The sequence below is a fragment of the Sceloporus occidentalis genome, unplaced genomic scaffold (assembly GCF_023333645.1).
Source record: "Sceloporus occidentalis isolate IW3139 unplaced genomic scaffold, rSceOcc1.0.p SCAF_5, whole genome shotgun sequence".
NCBI classification, from domain to species: Eukaryota; Metazoa; Chordata; class Lepidosauria; order Squamata; family Phrynosomatidae; genus Sceloporus; species Sceloporus occidentalis.
Window position 1 is genome coordinate 28,240,429 of NW_028316985.1, and position 23,573 is coordinate 28,264,001.

At 41.8% G+C, this 23,573-nt stretch overlaps 1 protein-coding gene across 2 annotated transcripts in view; it reads right to left on the bottom strand.

Annotated features, from left to right (window-relative positions):
• The window catches only part of ALDH1L2 (aldehyde dehydrogenase 1 family member L2), a 48,823-nt gene extending 25,508 nt beyond the window's left edge, over positions 1-23,315 (bottom strand). Inside the window, exons 1-5 of one of the 2 annotated variants that reach the window (XM_089528019.1) lie at positions 23,104-23,240; positions 13,248-13,392; positions 6,544-6,778; positions 2,889-3,054; positions 568-669 (exon numbers count right to left, since the gene is read on the bottom strand). In XM_089528019.1, coding sequence (XP_089384145.1) covers positions 568-669; positions 2,889-3,054; positions 6,544-6,778; positions 13,248-13,392; positions 23,104-23,151 — 696 coding nt within the window. In that variant the 5' untranslated portion in view covers positions 23,152-23,240. Of the gene's footprint in view, positions 1-567; positions 670-2,888; positions 3,055-6,543; positions 6,779-13,247; positions 13,393-23,103 lie in introns of both variants that reach the window. The other variant, XM_089528020.1, reaches the window with a different exon arrangement.
• Between the last annotated feature and the right edge of the window lie 258 nt (positions 23,316-23,573).

The following is a 23,573-nucleotide window of genomic DNA, read 5'->3' on the forward strand; positions in this document are numbered from 1 at the left end:
AAAGGTTTTTTCCCACCCACCCGATGTTCTATAGAACATCTAATTTAAATGGATAATTTATTTATATTTCTGTAGGCTGAGCCTAAGGAAAGAACAGCTGTTCCACATAAAATGATCCCATACTGGAAATGCCATACAGGTCATTAAGTTTCTAATTATAAATGGCTTCTGTGGAAGCATATCACATTTCCTTGGAATTCATTCAACTTCTGCGTATGTTAGGCAGACCTTAGAAAAGTTACTTTTGAACTACAATTTGCAGAACCCTTCAACTAGCAGAATTGGGATTCTGGAGAATTTAGTCTAAAAAGTAACTTTGCCAAGTTCTGTTTTTATGACATCTGTTCCTGAAATGGTCACAATAAACCTATAAAGTCACAATAAACTCAACAGTCATAGAATCATAGAGTTGGAAGAGACCACAAGAGTCATCCAGCCCAACCCCCTGCTCTGTAGGAACACACATTCAAAGCACTCCCAACAGATTATTGTTAGATTATTATGCTGCTGGATTAACATCGAGCAAATGACCACAAAAACACACAGACACACTGTTGCCTACAATACCTCTGCATTTTCTTTTTTCTGGATGCCCTCATAAGTTGCCCCTTCTTCAGACTGGGTGATACGAGGAGCTTTGCCATCAGCAATGAGCTGTACAGCTTCTACCTAAGGAGAAAAATTAAACAACCAACCAGTTTTGATTGTTGTAGAAATCTAAGAATCCTGGCTTCTACAATATTTATAACTACTAAAAGAACTAATTCATATTCACCATCAGATCTGGCTACAGTGATACATGCCTTAGTTATATCCTGGTTGGATTACAGTAATGCACTCTACATGGTGCTGCCTTTGAAGAATGTTTGGAAATTTCAGCTGGTCCTAAGTGCTGCAGTCAGATTACTAACAGATGCTGGTTATGGGAAGCATACAATTTCTTTGTTGCAACAGCTCTACTGGCTCCGGGCACAATTCAAAGTAGTGGTTATGACCTTTAAGACCCTACATGGCTCAGGTCCAGGTTATTTGACGGACTATATTCTTCTTTACAAACCAGACTATGCACTGAGATCTACTAGGAGAAATCTGTACTTTTCTGTGTTCCACCAGTTCAGAGGAACCTCTGGTGGCAACATGGGAGAAAGCCTTCTCAGTCGCTGCCCCCCAGGCTCTGGAACTCCATTCCCAGAGAAGTTAGACTGGCACCCTTCCTACTTTCTTTTCACAGGCAAGTGAAGACTTTTCTATTCCAACAGGCATTTGATGAATGATGATATGAGGCTCATCTTACACAATGCAATGGATATTGCTAATTGTTGAGCTAGTGGATGTGGGTGGGTGTATTTTAATTATATATATTTTAATCTTGTTTTAATTTTTTACTGATTATTTAATTGTGTTTTAACTTTTGTATCTTGTGGGTTTTTAACCATTTTTAAAATGTTATAATCTTCACTGAGTTCCAATCAGGGAAAAAGGTGGGATAGAAATAAATATCATTATCACTACCACCATCATCATCACCATTCAATTGGGAATGCATGAATATACAGTAACCCTGGGATCAATAAAGTTGTCAAGCAGAGTTTGGAAAAGTGATCATGCTCACTGGTGGATTGGTCCAAAAGTAACATTTCCCAGCTCTATTGTACAGTTGTATCTTTAACCATGTATTTATATCAGTACATGTCATCAACTAGGAAGGATGTAACCTCAAATTCAGCCCAGTTTTAATTTATTTGTGATATACAAAGCATAAAAGTTAGAATCATACAAGCCATTATATTCACTATTGCCATGTACGGATGTGAGAGCTGGACAATTAAGAAAACAGTTTATGTATTTGAGATGTGGTATACTGGGTACTGAGGATAGCATGAACAGCCAAAAAGACAAACAGATGGGTCCTAGAGCAGATCAAGCCTGAAATCTCTCTGGAAGCCAAGATGATTAAATTGATCATACTTCGGCCACACTATGAGAGGGAACAATTCATTGGAAAAGACAATAATGGTAGGAAAGATGCAAGGAAATAGAGAGGAAGACCACATGCTAGATGGGTGGGCTCTATTGAGGAGGTCACATGTATGAATTTACAGGAACTAAGGAGAATAGTGGAGGACAGGAAGTCTTGGAGATGTCTCACTCACAGGGTCACCATGGGTTGAGATTGACTCAAAGGCAATTAACAACAACAAATATTCCAATAGTTTCCTGAACAGTCTCAGTTCCATAACTTACAGAAAAATAGTAACATCATCCTACTTTATAGTACTGTTGGGAAAATTACTGAAGCAATATATGTGAAAAGTTCTGAACACTAAAAAAAACCCTCTAAATAAATATTAAGTATTATTGGCCCTGTACATACGGGCCCTTTAGCACGTCCTGGCAACGTGCTAGGGTTGCCTCGGGGTGCCGTTTCCAGACGCCCCACAACCCTAGGACTTCACCAGGACATCACAGCTGTGCGGGGCCATATACACGGTGCGCACAGCTGTGACATCACTGCCGCGCGCCTTTGAGACAGGGGCATGCGGCAGTGATGTCCTCGCGCCATCACAGGCAGTTTGTGGCAGCACTAAAAGGAGCCACTTTTTAGCGGTCCTTTTGTTTCTGCGTAGCCCCGCAGCACAATTTGGATGTTGTGGCACGGTTACACAGAAAAGAGAGGTGGCCACCGGCTGCCTCTTTCTGGCGGTCTGTACCCCGCCGTTATTATTTACAACTTGCTGCATTAGTCTTCCCTTGACTGAAATTATTCAATGTGGTTTTGAAGTGTCATTTTCCCACCACTTGCCTAGACTAGCTTCTTCCAACCTGCTTCCCAACAGTTGTGTTGGACTACAATCTGTAGAAACCCACCGTCAGCACACAGGTCTTACCATAGCCTTTATTCCCTCTGGGAAAAGGAACCGATTATACAGATCATCAACGGTATCATTTGGGCCAACATTACATTCCCTCTGCAGAAGAATGGGCCCCGTGTCCAGACCATCATCTGCCCAGAAAACTGTAAACCCAGCCTTTTTATCTCCATGAATTAAAGTCCTGGAAATAAATAAAAGGGATATGACAGAGACCAATATTTATTCATATGGACATAATACTGTACCAGCATTTCTTGGTATCCTGAACTCTAAAATAAATAGATAGCTCAGGAAATTTTGGACTAGACTAGAATATAACAGGGCTGCAAACTTATGGTGGTGATGGGGAAAGCACAACCCATGAAGCCCTGACCCACCTGATATTTTTAAAAGTGTTAAATTTCAGGCCATTTTAGCCTTAAAACTGGCTAAAAGTAACCTGAATCAGTTGTAGGGTGCTTTGCTTCTCACAGCCCTAGAACCCCACTCAGTCCAAAAACAAAAAAGACTCCAATTCACCTGAAATGGTGGCCAGAACATGTAACAGTGTGGCCCACTGAAAACACAGGTGGTTCCCCCATTGTTGTCCACTGAGATCTATGTCCATCTACATGTTGTTGGATCACATGTCTCATGATCCCTCACCAATGTGTTTGCTAACTAGACCTGTTGGGAGTTCCAGTCCAGGAGTATCTGGAAGCCTACACATCCCACAGTTAGGTTTCAAAGAAATCTAAGTTGCAAATGTACTGATAAATTTCAGTTCATTTATTAAATGATCATTTAAATTGCTTCAGCAATGATATCTGGTGGACTATTCACCCTAGGATTGTAGGCTTACCTGGAAGTAATATTGCGTGCTTCCAGAGGAAGATGTTATTCTTACCTTTCTTCCTCATCTGATTTTTTTTAAATGGAAAGAATAAGAGACAGAAAAAATGGCTAGAAACAATGGGAGGGTTTCAAATGGAAGATAGCATTGCCTGAATTTCCCATAAACTTCTGTGAAAGAAGCAAGGCAATTGCACAATTAAAAACTTCTCCGGAAGCAGGCCAAGATCCACCAAATTCATGGAGACATGATTCCTTCTAAACTAGCCCTGCTGTTTGGTAGCTAGAGGAGGCCACTGGTCTTGAGACTCACGACAGGTCATCTCTCCATTGACTGAGATAATATTGCAGTGGTACTGTCTTACCTGGTTGCCTTCTCCAAATGCATTACAGACAGCACAATTGGAAAATGGCTCTGACAGACCCAGCCACCCCATTGGCAGGCAGTTAGTAGACATTACAGGTACCTATGTGCCACTCTACTCAGTAAAAGCTGTATTGCCAGTGGTATTGGGGCATTTGTTGGAGCAGGCAGCATATAGACACTGGGAGAACAGTGAAGGAATAACCTTTCCTGCACCTCATAGGCTTACTGTCATGAACCCCGTTAAAGGCCAGGATTCACACTTGGAAGCTGAGACTGAAGAAACTCATTTATTGATAGTATCCATACCCTCCCTTCAGACCTAAAGCTCTCAGCATTCTCAACGGAAGAGCAGCCTCAGCTTGAGCAGAAGCAGGACCAAGACCCACCTGCAGCTGACTTGGCAGAGGATGCTGAGGACAGGGACGTAGCTAGGATTTTAGGAAGGGGGGGTCCAGACTAAGTGCCACCATTATAATGGGGCTTGGGTGCAGCGGCACAGCAGCACACACCATTCATTTTTCTAATGGAAGGGGGGGTCTGGACCCCAAGAACCCCCCCCCTTGGCTACGTCCCTGCTGAGGATACACCTGGGGAAACAACAAGCTCACCAAATCCATGGATGAGTTGTATTGAATGAAGAGCAGAGCAGCTCAATGAGGCTCTTTGCCAAGCGGTGGAAAAACAAACCTGATTAGAACCAGCAGGCCACCACCTTTTTCAGAGCTTTGGCTGATGCTGGGTGCTGGAAACAATTTGTCTACTTTCTCCTGGCGTTCATGTTTCTGTTCCCTTGGACTAACTGATGACATTGCTGGATTTTTAGACCCTTGACTGCCTAATGGGCACTGCTTGTTTTTTCTTAACCTGGATCAAATTCGATGACACTATTGCCAAACAGACCTCGCCAAGCAAGGATGCTTTCTGAGTGCTGATAAAATACTGCCTTGCTGCTCACAAGGACAGAGCCTGTGAAAGTTGCTCTCTTGGATGCAACTTCCAGAATCCCCCAGCCAGAATTCCTGCTGGTTAGAGACTTCGAAAAGCTGTCATACCTAATAGTAACTATCCCAGGCTCTACCTATACATCCCTCTGAGGTTTTCCCATCAGACAGAACTAATCCATTACACTGCACTGCATGCTTTGAGAAATCTCTATTCTGCACAGAAATAAATCCACATCTGAGCAGTATCCACATTTTGATGCAAACAACCTGTTTTCTGTACAAGAAACAATGTGTTTCACGGGGGAAAACACTGATTTTGTACAGAAAAACTTTTTTTACTTCTATAAAGCTGAATTCCTCAAAAGATTTTAAGTGTACATACCTCTTGAGAAGTGGAAACATTTGTTTTCTCCCAAAGTGGAAAGAAGACTATGGAGGCTATTTGCCCTTGCATGGAAAAACAAGGAATACAAGTTTTTTGTGGGGTTTTTCGGGCTATGTGGCTGAAGATGCCAGCCACAGATGCAGGTGAAACATCCGGAACATGGCCACATAGCCTGAAAAACCCACAAAAAACTATGGATGCCTTTTTTAAAAACTGCCTTTGAAACTCCTTGGCCTGTGTAGCCTTTCATATTTATATTGCAGGGCGTTCAGTACAGGGAACTGATATTTTTGTAGGTTACTGAAGTCATACATACTGCAATACAAAGTCTAAGATAATTACGTGCTTATCTGAAATTCTGTTTTATGATTTGATTATCTTTGGTGTTAGTTTAATGGCAGGTTACATAACTGTACACCTATTGTGTAATTGTACCAGGGCTAAAAGTACTGCTCTTTCTTTGTTTACACTTTCAGTTATACAACAAAGTTGGATTTTATCTTGTGTTTGGAGTGGGGTTTGAAATAAAAACAGTATCTGATCTCTGTATTCTGGATCCCTAAATGTCTTTCATATTTTCTAATCTTTTAATGGCAAGGTGCTTGAAAAGTGAGTGGGAGAATTATTCATAATACAATCTAGTAATAAGACAAATATTTTTTATTTGCCGTTGTCTTGAAATTTGCCAGTAGGAGGTGAATTTTTAATTTTGCCTTTTAAAGTGGTTTACATAGCCTTAGGTTCTTTTGAGTAAATACAGGAGCTGTTGCCACACAGAGACTGCATTACTGAATCACATGCCTAATCGTAGGTTGTTAAATTTTGATAAATACCACTGGTATTACTAAACTGAAAGCTCTGTTGTTTGAAACGCATTGTAATGTTGACTTTTCCCACTATGGAATGCCTCTAAAAGTGAAAACTTACTCCAAGTATTAATGCACTTTTGCCATGTATACAGGGAATAATAAAAGATTAATACCTCTAGAAAACAAACAAAAAACAAACAAACAACAAAAAAAAAATCTATGGATGCCAGCCATGAAAGCCTTCAACTTCACAAGGAATACAAGAATCCCTCCCACATTTTCAACCTGACATGGTAAACGGATGTGAAACTAAAGTTTTATTAATCTTACATACCAATTAATGGCAGATGCTCCTCTGTGGCGGGGAAGAATGGATGGATGGTAAATAATAGAGCCATGCTTTGGGTTGTCAATAACATTCATGGGAATGAACTGTGAACAGAATGGAAGGACATTCAGCTCAGCCCCAACTGATTTATAGGCATCAATGACTTCTGGAACAGGCTGGCCCTTAACTCTCCACCTTGGAAACTTAAACACAGGTGTTCCATCCTTTTCTGCAGCGGATGCTAGGAAATAAGGAAAATCAGATGCTTGAAAATATGGCAGATTGATAAAACTGAAATGCAACATTTATATTAAAAAATTAAGAACAAATCAAGACCTCTTGTGATGTTACTTTAACTTACTTTAGTTACTGAGTGTATCAATGTTGTTTTAATCACAACAATTAATCAGTGAAAGGGGGACTTATGGAGTGTGTGAGAGGGTCTGAACTTACGTATCCATAAGTTCACTTTCTGCTTCCAAGTTACTCTCAGTTGTGAATCACAGATTTTGAGGGAATAACTTTTCTGAAATCCTGAGGGTTGATTTTTAGATTGCTCTGCGTGTGCATAAAGACTTCTGTTTTGTGTGTGTATGTATGTTACCCTATCTAGTTTACTACATTATTTCTTATAGATTTTATTTGCAAATTAATACAAAGCATACAAGCACATAAAACATTTATACCTATTCAGTAGGGTGGCGGCGGCGTTCGGCGGCGGCCAAGGGCGAGGGAGGAGCAGCACCACCAGGGCTCAAAAGCCCCAGCATTCCCCAGCCTCTCGGCGGCGGCGGCGGTGTTCGGCGGCCAAGGGCGAGGGAGGAGCAGCACCACCAGGGCTCAAAAGCCCCAGCGTTCCCCAGCCTCTCGGCGGCGGCGGCAGCGTTCGGCGGCGGCCAAGGGCGAGGGAGGAGCAGCACCACCAGGGCTCAAAAGCCCAGCGCTCCCCAGCCTCTCGGCGGCGGCACACTTGGCGGTGGCGATAAGTATATAAATTTAAACAAGATTGTGACAGGGAAAGGATGACAATGAAAAGTAATCTTAAAAGAAAGAGGAGAGCAACCATAGGAACTGAACATGTAAAATCCAAGAGAGGCAGGAACATTAAGAAAAACCCAGAGGGGAAATTAGGAAATTCAGAAATTTCAAAAGCAGCTTCCACTCTCAGACAACTGAGAATGGAAGATCTGCTACTACTTAAGGATGTAGATAGCACCTCTATTGATTATATTTCAAATTCATTCTTAAGTTCCCCTGTTCCATCCACATCTGAAGAGGAAAATTTATTGCTAAATGAGAACACTACTCATAGAGTAAGTTCAGTCCCTGATGCCACAAAAGATGCGAAGACAGACCTAGAATTGGTAGCTAAGAACTGTCTTCTAACGGCCAAAACAGTAATTGCAATTTTTGAGCAACTGACAAGTATTAACCAGAAAATAGATGGGATAAAAGATCTACTGGAGAAATCTAAACCTAAGCCCAAACCTAAATCAACTTCCAAACATGAGAAAGCAGAGGAAGAAATCGATTGCTCTAAACCTGAACTCCAACCATACAAACCAGCGAAATCTAACTCATCACAAAAGGCAAATACCAAAGACAAATAAATCATACAGGAAAATAAGATCGGCTTGCAAATAGTAAATAACTCGTATAACAGTGGCAGATGGCGCAACAAAAGAATGGCACTTCAATCAATGTCCGCTCTGTTACAATGAAGGGTGTATGCCAGTGAGCTTCTTGAAATTTTTTGGTTACCAACATGGAATAGTACCATGAGAATTATATTGACTTTCAGGAATTCATTTATTCCAACTTTGATTTTTGACAACAAAAGAGTGCTAAAAAGATTTGCAATCACTCCAACGAAGGTATTACGCAACACCAATGTCCTACCACTACTGAAAACTGCTCCAAGAATGAAGATTGATAGCAAGGGAGTCACCAGCAAAGAGGGAAATAAAACAAATAAACAAATCTCCGCTAATATATTAGATGACGAGGAGGAAATTGTTCAACTTTTCAATTCAATTTCTCCCGAAGAACAACAACGTATTTTGTATAAGTTAGAAAATGTTAACACTAAGCTCAGTAGCAGCTGCAACTAAGACTATCAATGAACTTTTACCTTCTACCTGCCCAGTATCTGATACATTGACCTCACCCAAAAAGGATCTAAAAAGACTTGCAGATTACTCTGAGGAACCCTTGATATTGCTAATGAGTGGGACCCCTAGACACCCTTTACTCTGTGCAGCCAATAATACCTTACCATTAATACACCTATCTCCTAATTGCAAGACGAATCTACTTGATAAACCAATAACACCATTGCCATCTTCTAGATGTTTAGTAACACCTACAAATAAGAAAAGGAGAAGATCCAGCACAACGAGTGGGTCAAAAGACATTGATCCATCTGCTAATACAAATGATTGACAGATAACATCATCGGCCCCCACTCCATTAACTCTAATCTCATGGAATATTGCTGGATGGAAATCTAGAAATAAGGATCCCTCTTTTATGGCTTTTATTAACAAACATGACATTATTCTGCTCCAAGAAACCTGGTTAGCGGAAGAACTGTATGTTGAGGGTTTCAAATCAATCGTTTTGGATGCAGTGCCAGGTAAAGGTCATGGTAGACTTTGTGGAGGATTAGGTGTCCTAATATCCACTTCATTACAAACACAGATATATAAAATAGCCACCTTAGACCAATATGCTTTAGCAATAGTATTACAATTTAAGAATCATCTTACATGCCTGATTAATGTTTACATACCGCCCTTGCAAGGGCAAGGCAAGATAAAAGAGGTCTGGGACAAATTGAGAAGTTTTGTTAAAAACATCACTATCACTATACCGGTAACCCATCTTATACTGGCGGGAGATTTTAATGCAAGAACTGGTGCAAATGATGCTACTTTATTTTCCAAATTTAACTGCCAACCACTACCATTCTCAACTATTTACCCATTGTTACGTCGCCAGTCTAAGGACACAATCTGCGACCTCAGAGGTCTATATCTGGCAAAAACCTTTGAGGAGTTAAATCTAGTTATCCTGAACGGTTCCACAAATGATGACTATCCAGCAGAATACACCCATTGGATGGGCAATAGACCTTCAGTATTGGATTATATAGGGACTTCGCAAGAACTAGTCCCATTCATACATAAATTCTCTGTTGTTGTTCGCCCTGAAAGCGATCACTTTCCTGTACAGTTAAGTTTAAAGCCTTTTGACTGCTTGTTTCTGCCTGTATGTCAGAATCTGGCCCAGCCTGATGAAATCTATACCACATGGGTCAAATGGTCCCCACATATAGCCGAGGCCCTTACAAAATTCCTCAGTAGTGATGCAGTGGGAAGCCTCCACAATGATATTGTAGAAGGCAAAGCGGACACCAATATACTGCTAAGCTTTAACAAATTAACAGACTTAATTCGAACATTTCTATCTGTCCCTAAAAATAGCAACAATAGATATAAAACAAAAGATCAGAGAAGCTGGTTTGATGCCGATTGCAGAGAGGCATGGGCATCACTGAATGAACAATTTAAACAATATAAACTGAACCCAATACAATGCTCTTTGCCAGACCTTTTGAAGCAAAAAACGTATTACAAAAAATTGCTTAGAGAGAAAAAAAGAAATGCTGTACAAGCCTCCTGGGACAGACTAATAACAGCTGCCAGTACTAAGAATTCCACTCTTTTCTGGAAAGAGGTCGCGTCATCTTTCCCCAAAAACGTGCAAAATTCTATGTTTCAGATACCAGCTAGCATATGGGAAAACCACTTTACTAAGCTTTACGGAAACACTGAGGAATCACACATAGGACAAATGTTGGAAGCTACTATTCTCCCCGTCTGGCCGCCAGTCTCACATTCAGAAATTAAGAGCTTGATAAATCAACTCAAACCAGCAAGGGCCCCTGGTGTAGACCTTATCACTTGCAAAATACTAAAAAGTAACTTGAATTGGTGGGTCCCGGTCCTGTCCACACTTTTTACGGTTATTGACAGATCAGGGAGGATACCATCTGACTGGGGTCTTGCAACCATAGTCCCAATTTACAAAAAAGGGAAAAGAAACGACCCTGCAAATTTTAGACCCATTAGTCTTCTCAGCCAGATTAGCAAACTGTACGCAAAACACCTGCAAGACAAATTAATGGTCTGGTTGGAAACAGAGGGGATCCTGAAGGATGAGCAGGCAGGGTTCAGGGTTGGAAGGTCGATACTAGATCATGCCTTGGTTTTGCAACACCTAATTGAGAAATATTCCAGTAAAGGACAACCATTATATGTAGCATTTATAGATTTCAAACTGGCTTTTGACACCGTTTCCAGAGCCAAATTGTGGGATAAACTAATGAACAGCACGATTGATAAACGCCTTCTTTTGCTGCTTGTTAAGCTACACGAAAATAATCGTTTGAGGGTTAGATGTAGTTATCAAGGACACGTATCTAAGGAAGTACAAGTCAAGAATGGAGTCAGGCAGGGGTGTGTCCTGGCACCAATATTGTTCAATTATTATATAAACTCTTTAATACCATTTTTGAGCAACCCCTCTTACCACCCCCCCAAGATTGCAAACAGACACACAAATGTACTTTTATATGCCAACGACGCAGCGATTTTATCCCTGACCCCAATTGGCCTTAAAAGAGCTTTAAAGTCCTTAGCTACCTATTGCATGGAAGAAAACCTAACTATAAACTACACCAAAACCAAAATCCTTTCTTTTGCTAAACATCCAAAAATGAGAAATTGGAGGCTAGGAGAGCAATCTATTGAACAGGTCAAGTCCTTTAAATACCTAGGCATTGTGTTCCAATCCACAGGGAGCAGAAAAGCCCACCTGGATTATGTAACCTGAAATGCCCAGAGATCGATAAATGCCATCCAAAGGTACTTCTTTTCTAAGGGAGCACAGTTTATCCCTGCTGCAATTAAACTTTTTTTGGCTAAAGTAAAACCACGATTACTCTTCGGAGTGCAAATAGGACCCTATAAAGACCCTACCTTATTAGAACAAACTCAATCGAAGTTTCTAAGGAAAATATTTCAAGTAGCTCGCAGTACACCAAATGCAGTTATTAGAAGGGAAGCGGGAGTCAGTAAACTGGAAACAAGTATGTGGATTAATACTCTCACATACTGGCTCAAATTGAATAAAAATCCAGGAGGGCTGATCAAATTTGTCCTGGCTGATCCCTATAAAGCTTCCTGGGAAACAGAAATAAACAAGAAACTGAACACATTGGGGTTTTCCAGGGATACTATTTTGAACCTAAATTTAGATATTGCAAAATTGACTATCAAACAAAGATTGCTGGACATTGAAGGCCAGTTAGAGACTGCTGCCTTCCCTAAATATATTGTAGCCAACAAACAAATTCGGGTTACTTCTCCTGCTGTGTATTTGTTCCAAATTACTCTCCCTAAATTTAGGAGAGCTTTCTCTCTGGCCCGATTCAATGCTTTACCTACAGCAGTATGGGAAGGCAGGTTTAGAAAAGTGCCTTATAAAACCCGTCTTTGCCCGTGCGATACGGGCGCGATTGAAACCATTGAACATGGTTTTTTTATATTGTCAGTTTTACAAAGATACTCGTCTCCAGTTGATTGCCCCCCTTTTGGGAAAATACCCCGGTCACCCGGATGCTTTTTACATCAGCAATTTATTAAATAGCCAGATACCCGAAGTGATATTCAGGGTAGCAAAGTTCTGTTATATTATATGTAAACTCCGATCCCAAATGGTAAATGGGACCTAATATAGGCAAGTCTGCAAATCCGTTAGATTAAGACACTCAGGTAAAGAACCAGGGAGGCTTTGAAATTCGGCCTGGACTTGCCTGAGTTTAACGACTATTAACAAAGAGTGAGAATATAATATTTCAGATTATGGCTATACTCGCCGTATACCAAAAGGTTGTTATTTTATTTTGTTTTATTTTGTTTATGTCTTAAAATCTGTGTATGTTATAGACATAAAGATCAATGTAAGACCATTGGAAATCCATGAAGATAATCATGTGCAGTTTGTATGATTTTAGGAGAATTCCAGGAGAGATGGTGATTAGCACCAGATTTGCCTGTTTTATTTTTGAAGTGGCATGAGTTTTATATTATGATTTTAAATGGTCGGATAAGTGCGTATGATGTGACCATTTATAACTGTGTACAGACACCCGCAAATTTCCACTGTGATTTTCTGTAACTATATATTGTGACTACTGGTCAATGACCGAATAAATTTTACTACTACCTATTCAGTATAAAGCTTAATAATGTATGTATAATTTTTAATATATGTGTATTGTGTCTCCCCCCACAACAAAAAAATAACAATGAAGTGTAACATATCATTTCATCTTAGTACATGGGAGGTACCACATACACAGGGCAAATCTGTAATACTGGACTGCAAACTCCATCATCCCTAATCACTGGCAAAAGTGATCAGAGTTAGAGACCGAGAGGACTTCCACCCCTGTTTCATTATAAATGTTGTAGCTACTGTAGAGGCGGAGTTGGAATTATGAAACCTTCCAGATGTTGTTGGACTGCAGTTTCCAGCATTCTTCACCATTGGCTGTGCTAGCAAATTCTGCTGGCAACTGCAGCTCACCAACAACTGGGTTAAGGTATATAACTCTCATGCCTATGTAGAACATAGGTACTTACCCAAAGGATCAGCCTTTCCATTTTTGTCCGGGATTGTGAAGACTCCCACAACTTTGTGACCTTCTTTTTGTAAATGCCGGTAGACTTCTTGTCCAAAAAGACTCTGGCCTATTAAAGCTAGCTTTAGTTTATTTTGGTAGTAAACCTGTCACCAGAACCAAAACAACAGTTCAGAAAAAATGCAAGGCTAGACATATAGACAGAATGTGTGCTCAGCTACATTCACTGAACGCACCTAAGCTTTTTCTTTAAAAAAATGCAGTGTGCATCACATATTATGGTAAGCTCCCAACCAATCTGATTTTACGTCATGAAAGAGAAATTCTTAATCACTCTTTGTGGTATAAGATTTCCCTCCCACTTCTGAAATAATACCCATATAGCACAAGGAACATGTACGTGCAATAATTGTCTATCACCCTTTGTCAAATCAGATTTCAGATTTGTTTAACATTTTTTGGCAATACATTATTTAAAATCTTAACACTGGGACATTACATTAAAAGCCTAGAAATATACTTACTGAATTCACCAAGAAAGGTCATTAAATACAAAATGTAAATGGATAAAAATCCTTTTGTGACATAGGAGTATATGTGTGTGAGAGTGTAAGTGTAAAAAGCCAAGGGCCAAACATGATAAGGACAACTAGGTTGTGTTTTTATATGAGATTTAATTTGTTCAATAGCACATGAGGCATTCACTAGCAGAGATGAAAAGAAACAATCTGATAATCAATTTCTCTTTCCTTTTAAGCAGCGCTGTTACCAATGAATTTGATGGACACCTCCTAGATCTTACCTACGATGGTGGTCCCAGGAGAGATTTCCAGCTTGCAGCTCTGGCTGCAGTGTGTAACCACTGGAATAAATCTTGAACAATTCACTTTTTTTACTACATGTCCCAACACCTCAAAGCAAGCATAGTCAATGGGGATTCTAGGAGCTCATTCCCACTATGATTTAAAGCAAATTGCTGATCAGCTTATTGCCTCATTCCCACTTGAAACCGATTTCTATCCTACTGAGATCGGCTTCAATCATGATGAAGTGAGGCAAACACAAAAAATGCGCTTTTTCCTGACACTAGTTCTTTGCCAGTTCTTTTGAAAAGAATAAATTCCAAAGCGTATACAACAAGTGGGAAGGAGGGATCTGAATCACATCATTCTGGAGTGGAGGGACTATGGCAGAGGGGGTTGGCAGAGGAGTGTTTACCATTCCTCCTCCGTTTTTGGAAAATCAGCCATTTCCCCGCCCCCTCTCAGCGTTGCCTTTGTGCTTGTGGTATGACCTATGGGCTCATGATCATTTATTTTCTTTTTATTTAAAAAATTGCAACTACTTGAAATTACTTGGGCAACATGCCAGGCAATTGGGCCAACTGCAACTCAACGAGGTAAGTAGTTGCAAAAACAATGGATCACATATTCTGTTATTTTTCATTTTTTAAAAATATATAGTTTCCAAGCCAGGCTGCTCAAAGGAGAAATGGTGTGCTTGACTCACTCAGGGCTGCTGGGGGGCTGCTGGGGGGCTGCTGGGGGGGATAATTCTCTCCCCTCCTTGGCTTCCCAGCCTTTATATTTGAGTAGCGTCTAGGCTCCCAAGGTGAAAAAGAGGGAGCGATTCTTCCCTCCTCCTCCTCCTCCTCCTCCTCCTCCTTGGCTTCCCAGCCTTTACTTTTGAGTAGAGCCCAGGGTACTGGTTTGAAAAAGAGAGGGTGATCCTTCCCAGGCAGTGTGGTGCAGCAGTTTGAATGTTGGACTAGGACTCTGGAGACTAGGGTTTGAATCCCAAATCAACCATATAAACTAGTGGATGACCTTGGGCTAGTCACACTCTATCAGCCACAGAGGATGGTGATGGGAGAATCCTCCTTGACACCCATGGATCCATGCATCCTATGGGAGAGTCCTCTATGGGGGCACCACCTCAAGCCCCCCCATGTCCTCCAAGTCCTTTGAAGCTGAGACAGCATCACCTCAAACCCTCATGCCCTCCAAGTCCTGTGAGGCTGGCAGAGCACCACCTGCCCCCCCCGTCCATGTGTTATGTCCTCCCTGAATGTCCTCCATTTTGAGCATCACTTAGAGAAGCTCTGTATTGACATTCCTAGCAGTGTTTTGGTCTTTGATCTGGGGACGTCCTCTCTCTCTCTCTCTCTCTCTCTCTATATATATATATATATATATATATCCCTCTGGAAGGTCCTCCATTTTGAGCATGACCAAGAGGCGTGCACTGACATTCCTAACAGTGTTTTGGGCGTTGATTTGGGAATGTCCTCCATATATATTCCTTGGAAGGTCCTCCATTTTGAACATGACCAAGAGGCATGCATTGATTTGGGGATGTCCTCCATATATATTTTTTCCTGGACATCCATCCATTTGGGAGGTGGGGGTGTGCCTGGTTCTCCCAGCCCTCCTTTCTCCCTTTCTACCTCCCTCCTTGCATCACCGATGACACGCAGATGATTTATATGCATTCTGAAGCGGCACAAACTAGTGGGAATGACAATCATGCCAAAAAAAAAAAAAAAAAAGAAGTGATTATGTAATGAAAAGATCTGCTTTCATGGTGGGAACTATGGACCTTTTGGAACCAATTCAATGACACAGAGCAAAGGCGAATCACAAACCAGTTTTAATGTAAGTAGGAATGAGCCCTAGGAGCTGTAGTCCAAAAAGTAACTTTTCCAAGCTTTGCAAACATAAAGTAAAATAATTTCCCCAGGCTCTGCCTTGATGGTTTTCAGTTTCTATGGAGTGTTTTCTTTGTGAGCTGTGAAACCTGCAGCAACACTCTAAACCCCAACCAGGCCCTTCCCCAGCTGTGTGCAATGTGCTGTCGTCAGTCATTCCTTCTCATATTTAGCACTGCGTATGCAATCCAAGGAGCTCAGATTAAGACTTTTTATGATATCAATCCCTTGGTATAGATTTTTGTTTTCATCCAGGCTACTGACAACACACCAGGCATTGTTGTCAAACACAGCATACAACATTGACATACAACAGCTAGCTGACAGAAACCTGTGGATTTTGCTGTCAGGATTTGGAATGCATTTCTGCTCAGATTCAAATTGAAGGGGAAAATATATAAATATATAAATAAATATTAGGCATTTAAGCAGGAACAGACAACTGCAGGAGGTCCCGGGGGCTCTTTTTTGCTTCAGGATCCTCTGGGGGCTACATGGACTGCCCAGAAAAGAGAGCAGTCTGGATGAAGGCTACAAAAACAGCTCTAAATTGCACATGCAGTATCAACTATATCTCCCAAGATCCCACAGTCATCATAGGGGATTTGTAATCCAGCACTGCACCTCTGCACTAAAGAGGGAACCTGACCACAATAACCGCAAAGTAGGGCAGGTATGCATATCAGCCTTGTTTGTATATAGACTTTTCAGGATCAGTAGCCAGTTCTCTGCCTCTCATGACAATCTAGTGGCACAATGAGGGCTTTTGTCACTTGATTTGTTCTCCTGTCTAGAGCAGTGGGAGTACTCAGATGCTAAAGATGTTTTAAAACTCTAAAAACAGGAAGTAATAGTCCCATTATATTTTGCACTGATCAGGCCTCATCTGGAGTACTGCATTCAATTCTGGATGCCTCGTTTTATGAACAAAATAGACAAATTGGAGCAGATTCAGAGAAGGGCAACAAGGATGATAAGAGGTATGGAAAACAATACATATGAGGAAAGATTGAAGAAGCTGGGTATGTCCAGCTTGGTGAAAAGAAGAATGAGGAGTGACATGCTTGAACTTTTTAAATACCTCAAGGGCTTTCACAGAGAAGAGGGGGGCAAGCCTGTTCTATGTTGCTTCTGAGGATAGGATCAGGCATAATGGTTTTACGTTACAGGAGAGTAGATTTCAATTGAACAACAGAAGATTGACAATAAAAAGGATTTAGCGATGGAATCAATTACCTACAGTGGTGGTGGTATCTCTTTATCAAAATGAGGCTGGACAGCTATCTGATAGGGATGCTTTAAGTGGAGATCCCGCATTGAGCCAGGGGTTGAAGGCCCATGAGGCCTTTTCCAACTCTATAATTCAATGATTTTAAGAAACAGAGGAAATAGACATTGTGGGCCTGTCTTGTTTATAGCTAAGTCATAATAATCAATCCATAGCTACAATGCTCTTTCACTCACATTCTATCAGTAACAAAGGAAGTATGGTGTAACATTTGTACATATCAATGTTACGCCACAGGTGTCCAGAGGAGGGTAACCAAAATGGTAGAGTCTGAAAACCATGCCCTATAAGGAGAGACTTAGGGAGCAAGGTATGTTTAGCTTGGAGAAGAGAAGGTTAAGAGGTGATATGACAGCCCTTTTAAAATATTTGAAGGGATATTATTGAGGATGGAGCAAGCTTGTTTTCTGCTGTTCCATAGAATATGACATGGAACAATGGATGCAAGCTACAGGAAAAATGATTCCACCTTAACATTAGGAGGAACTTCCTGGCAGTAAGAGCTGTTCAACAGTGGAAAACACTCCCTCGGAGAGTGGTGGAATCTCCTTCTCTGGAGGTTTTTAAACAGTGGCTGGATGGCTGCCTGTCGGGGATGCTTTATTGTGAATTCCTGCATGGCAGGGGGTTGGATTGGATGGCCCTTTCAGTCTCTTCCAACTCTTTGATTCTATGATCTAGATCCTTTGAGATTTGGATTCAAGTCATACATTTGGAGGTCTGGACAGCCATCTGTCGGGGATGCTTTGGTTCCTGCATGGCAGGGGGCTGGACTGGATGGCCCTTGTGGTTTCTTCCAACTCTATGATTCTATGATTCTATCAGTTGTGAAGCTGCCCTATCATTTTCTCTTCCAGTCTAGCACATTACACAGGATTGTTCTGAAGATGACACAGAACAACTGTGTAAAAACTGGATACTGGTCTTCTTAGGTGAATAATTTGTTGTTACTGTGTATTTTCAAATTGTTTCTGACTTACGTCGACCTTAAGGCCAACCTATCACAGGGTTTTCTTGAAAGATTTGTTTAGAGAGGGTTTGTGCCTTTGTCTTCTTTTAAAGTTGAGAGAGTGTGACTTGCCCAAGGTCACCCAGTGAGTTTCTATGCCCAAACAGGGATCTGAAGCCTTGTCTCCAGAGCTGCAGTCTAATGCTCAAACTACTAGGCCATGCTGGCTCTCTCCAGGTGAAAAATAGGATAATAAAAATTTAAGTGCATGTGCATCAGGAAAAGTATCCCAGTTAAGAAAGAAAGAAAGAAAGTGCATAAAATGCAACTTCCCTTATGTCAAAACAACTTCTGTGAAGAGATGGGAAAGTTATTAGAAAAGGGTTAAAGTTTAACTAACTATTGATTAAAAATGGGGTTAATAACTTTCCCTCTTAAGATTAACAATGGCCATTAAAATCAAGAAAGTACTTCAAGAGGCATGATTCCTATATCATCACCATTCAGAAGACACTCTGTACAGTCTCAGAAGACATTGTACAACTATTCCATGTGTTCTGAATGGTAGATTTAAAAAAAAAGGAAGGAAGGAAGGAAGGAAGGAAGGAAGGAAGGAAGGAAGGAGAAAGGAAGGAGAGATTTGGAATAAGTGGTAGGTAGATAGCCAGCATGGCATAGTGGTTTGAGTGTTGGACTATGACTCTGGAGACTAGAGTTTGAATCTTTGCTCAGCCATGAAACCCACTGGGTGACTTTGGGCAAGTCTCTTGCTCTTAGCCACAAGGGATGGCAATGGCAAACCTCCTCTGAACAAATCTTGCCAATAAAACCCTGTGATAGGGTCAACATGTCTGAAATGAATTGAAGACACGCACAACAACAAGAACAACAACTGGCCACTTGTGGCTTCCATGTCAATGAAGTGGCAAATTTGGGTTTTATTCTGAGATTTTAAGGAACTTCCCAAGGTGCTGAAACCCTTTCCCCCAAATAGGTTCAGCCTGCACCTTTAAAGGTCAGTCTATTCTTATTTTGATCTAATCCTGTTTCGATGGGAATTTATAGTTAAGGAATAAATGTAATAGTGTGTGTGTGTGTGTGTGTGTGTGTGTGTGTATATTGTACTTTTTTAATAATAAAGTTTATAAAAAATTAAAAATTAAAAAAAAGGGTCAGGCTAGAATCCAGCACAAATTCACTGCTTCACTGAAATAAAACTCCCCATCTACCATGGGTGGCAGGAAACATAGAAAGGTACAAGTGGAAGATGATGTTGTCTGGAATAGACACATCCTACAAAACTCTGGTAATGGAGTTGTGGGTGATTGCACAATGAAAGTCTGGTCTAGGCAGGATTTTTTTTTTTTTTGCATCTGCCTGTCTCCATGCACACAGCACTACATGGAAAGTATGCAAACCATAACTATCCCACACTGAGGCAGGCTTCTGTGTATTTACTGTGTGCCTTCAAGTCATTTCCAACTTATGGTGACCCAGAGCTTATTATTGAGTTTTCTTGGCAAGATTTGTTCAGAGGAGGTTGGCCATTGCCTTCCTCTGAGGCTGAGAACATGAGACTTTCCCAAGGTCACCCAGTGGGTTTTATGGCCGAGCTGGGAATCAAAATCTGGTCTCCAGAGGCCAATGCTCAAAACACTATGCTATGCTGGCTCTAAAGCAGACTCTTGGGAATCCTTAAAAAAAACATCACCAGCCTAGACAATGCTTGTCAGATGCAAGATGATTCCATGGTGCTGAGATTAAGGAGCAAGATCAGCCCTGGTTAGTCCTTGGATGGGAGACTGCAGTTGAAGAGCAGGTGTTGTATGCTACATTTCAGAGGAATAAACTGGCAAAACCACCTCTGAGTATTCATGTTCTGAGTATTTGAGTCATGCTGGATTGCAAGGGAAGAGTCCCCGTTGAGATGCAAATGGATTTTGAATTTCCTGGACTTTGAACATCTCCCAATTGCCACATGGCCAGAAGGGGAAAGGCTAGCCTGCAAAAGATACCCTCCCCATACCATCTTAACTAAGGACAGAAAGAACATGATGCAGGCATCTGACTGAGATCTCCAGTTGCTTTTCTCCTGTTTTGCTTGTAACACCTTGCCTGAAGAAGAAGCCATGGAGCTTCGAAAGCTTGCAATAAGTATATTGGGCATTCCAGTTGGCCAATAAAGGTATCACTGTTGGCAGCATAAGCTTCCCTAGACTTAAGTCCACTTCCTCAGGTGCATTTGGATATAGTAATAATAATAATAACAACAACAACAACAACAACAACAACAATAATGGTGATGATGATATAGAGAGATCTTGTAGCACCTTTGAGACTCATGAAAGAAAGGAGTTGGCAGCATGAGCTTCCCTAGACTTAAGTCCACTTCCTCAGGTGAATTTGGATATTATTATTGTTGTTGTTGTTGTTGTTGTTGTAGAGAGACCTTGGAGCCACTTAGAGACTCACTGCAAGAAAGGAGTTGGCAGCATGAGCTTTCCTAGACTTACGCCCACTTCCTCAGATGTATTTGGAAATAATAATAACAATAATAATAATAGAAGACAGATCTTGTAGCACCTTTGAGACTCACTTGAAAGAAAGAAGTTGGCAGCATGAGAATGCCTAGACCAGGTGTAGGCAACCTGCGGCCCGTGGGCCAGATGCGGCCCAGCAAGGCCTTGGGACCGGCCCCAGCCCGGTCCTGCTGCCGATTGCCGCCGGGGCCTTTGGCCTCTCGCGCGCAGGGGCAAGGGGGGCAATTGTCTATAGACGCCTCAGAAACATGTATTTATATTAACATTTTTTAAAAAATCAGCAAATTTTTTTTGCGTGTCCTCCACTTTTTTTTAAAAAAAGTGTCCACCATTTGAAAATGTTGTCCTACATTTGGCCCGGTTTATTTATGTATTTAAATTTTAAAATAATTATTTAATTATTTATTTTTTGGCTTCGGCCCCCCAGTTGTCTGAGGGACAGCAACCCGGCCCCTGGCTCAAAACGGTTGCCTACCCCTGGCCTAGACTTAAGCATACTTCCTCAGATGCATGGGAATTATAGTTTATTGTGGCACCAGAGCTCTTTCTCACAAAACTACAATTTCCAGGGTTCTCTAGCACTGAGCCAGGGCAGTTAAAGCAATCTCAAACTGGATTATTTCTGCAATATGGATTGGACCTTGAGCATTTTTAATAATTAAGGTCCAAAACACACTGCAGAAATAATCCAGTTTGAGACCGTTTTAACTGCCCTGGCTCAGTGCTAGGGAATCCTGGGAATTGTAGTTTGTTGTGGCACTGGAGCTCTTTCTGACAGAGAAGGCTCAATGTCTCACAAAACTACAATTTCCAGGGTTCCCTAGCACTGAGCCAGGGCAGCTAAAGCGGTCTTGACCTGGATTATTTCTGCAATGTCTCTTGGACCCAACTCAGGCTGCATCTTCACTCCAGAGACAATCCAGTTTCATACCGTTTCAACTGTCATGGCTCCATGCTATGGGATCCTGGGATATGTAGCTTGTAGCCACTTCAAAGCAGCACTCGCAAAATTTTGTGCTGAAAGAAATAGTTTTAAATGTTTGAAGGGGTCAAATATTATTTTGTTAGTTTTACTGCCACAGTTTAAGGTGTCCTGGGAATTGCAGTTTTGTGAGGCATTTAACCTTCTATGTAAGGGAGCTCTGGTACCCAAGAAACTAGAAATCCTAGGATTCCATAGTATGGAGCCATGGCTGCTAAAGCAGTGTCACACTGGATTATTTCTGCAGTGTGGATACAGCCTAAGAGTGCATCCACATTGTAGAAATCATGCAGTTTGGTGCCACTTTGGCAGTATCTGCAATGCCAAAATAAACCAGTTTGACACTGCTTTAACTGCCATGCCCCAGTGCTATGAAATCCGGGGAATTGTAGTTTGTTGTGGCACCAGAGCTCTTTCTGACAGAGAAAGTTAAATGTCTCACAAAACTACAATTTCCAGGCTTCCCTAGCACTGAGCCAGGGCAGCTAAAACGGTGTCAAACTGGATTATTTCTGGAGTGTGGTTGCAGTCTAACACGTTTCTATTTGGCACAAAGCTTCCTGGACCTTCATGCCAATATCTTAAAAGTATTAGAAGGACTGAAAGATTCTTTGGTTGGTTCAATGGTAATTTTGAGAGTTGAAATAAGTTACAATTATTTTTTATTCAATTATGTTTACGCTTATTTGCAAAAGATTTGCCATATTAACATTACGGGGACTTTCTGGGGATTTTGACTGAATGTTCTGGGTAATATTGGGTAATTCCGGGGACTTTGGTAAAAGATGCCAGGGAATATCTCTGAAGCTTGTTGGCAACACTGATCTTGCAGCGCCTTTGAGAGCAACGGAACATCCAAAAGTTGTCAGCATGAGCCTTGGCAGACTTCAGTCTGCTTCCATCCTCCAAGGCACAGGGTTGGAGCCCTGCTTGGTCCTGGCACCCACTTGGTGATGCTTGGGGAAGATGCACCTCTCTCAGCCTCAGAGGATGGCAGTGGCAAAGCCCCTCTGGACCAACTTGCCAGAAAACCCACAATGGGCTTACTTTTGGGTAGCTCTAGGTCACAGATGCCTTGAAGGCACAAAACAGCAACAACAAATACACACAGAGAGAGGGTTATTAAGGCTGCAGTGACTGTCTTCCCTTCCCCTCCATCATGCCAGCCATTTCTGATCCAGTCCTTCCCTTGCAGATTCTAATGCCTGCAAAGGTGGCACCCGAGAAGAAGGCAGGAGAAGAAGAGAAAAGAAGTAGGGAGGGGAGATGCTTTGTGCCCCCAGACCTGCCTTCTTCTGGGGTGCTGCCACCTTTGCAAGGAGAAGGGAAGGAGGCTTTGCCTAGGGATCTCCCCCTCCTCCTTTGCCTAGGGATCCCGATGCCATACTCACTGCAGAGGTGGAGAATTTCCTTAGCAGTTGCTTGTTGATGGAGAGCATTGCGGGGAATGGAAGAGCAGAGAGACTGCTTAGCAAAAAATGCCCCTTTGGAAAGAAAATGAAAATGCAAAACCAGGAGCAATTGTCTGCTTGTGGAGAGGAGCAAAGGCGATGCTGGGAAGCGGTGCCAAGTCCCTGTGCAGAGCCTGGGTGCCTAGCAGAGCGACTGGAGGCAGGAGGGGCGGCCTCGCCTCCTCTGAGGCCACCCAGGCAGGCTGCCTTTGGCTCCAGGCCAGGCAGAACGATCGCTCCGCCAGCTGCAGCCCCCTTCCTTTCCCTTTCCAAGGCTGGGAGGGCGCAGGGCTGCTTGGCTCCCTCCCCCCATCCTCAAGCTGGGATGAATTTAGATCATAGAACCACAGGGTTGGAAGAGACCCCCAAGGGTCATCCAGCCCAACCCCATTCTGCCATGCATGAATCCA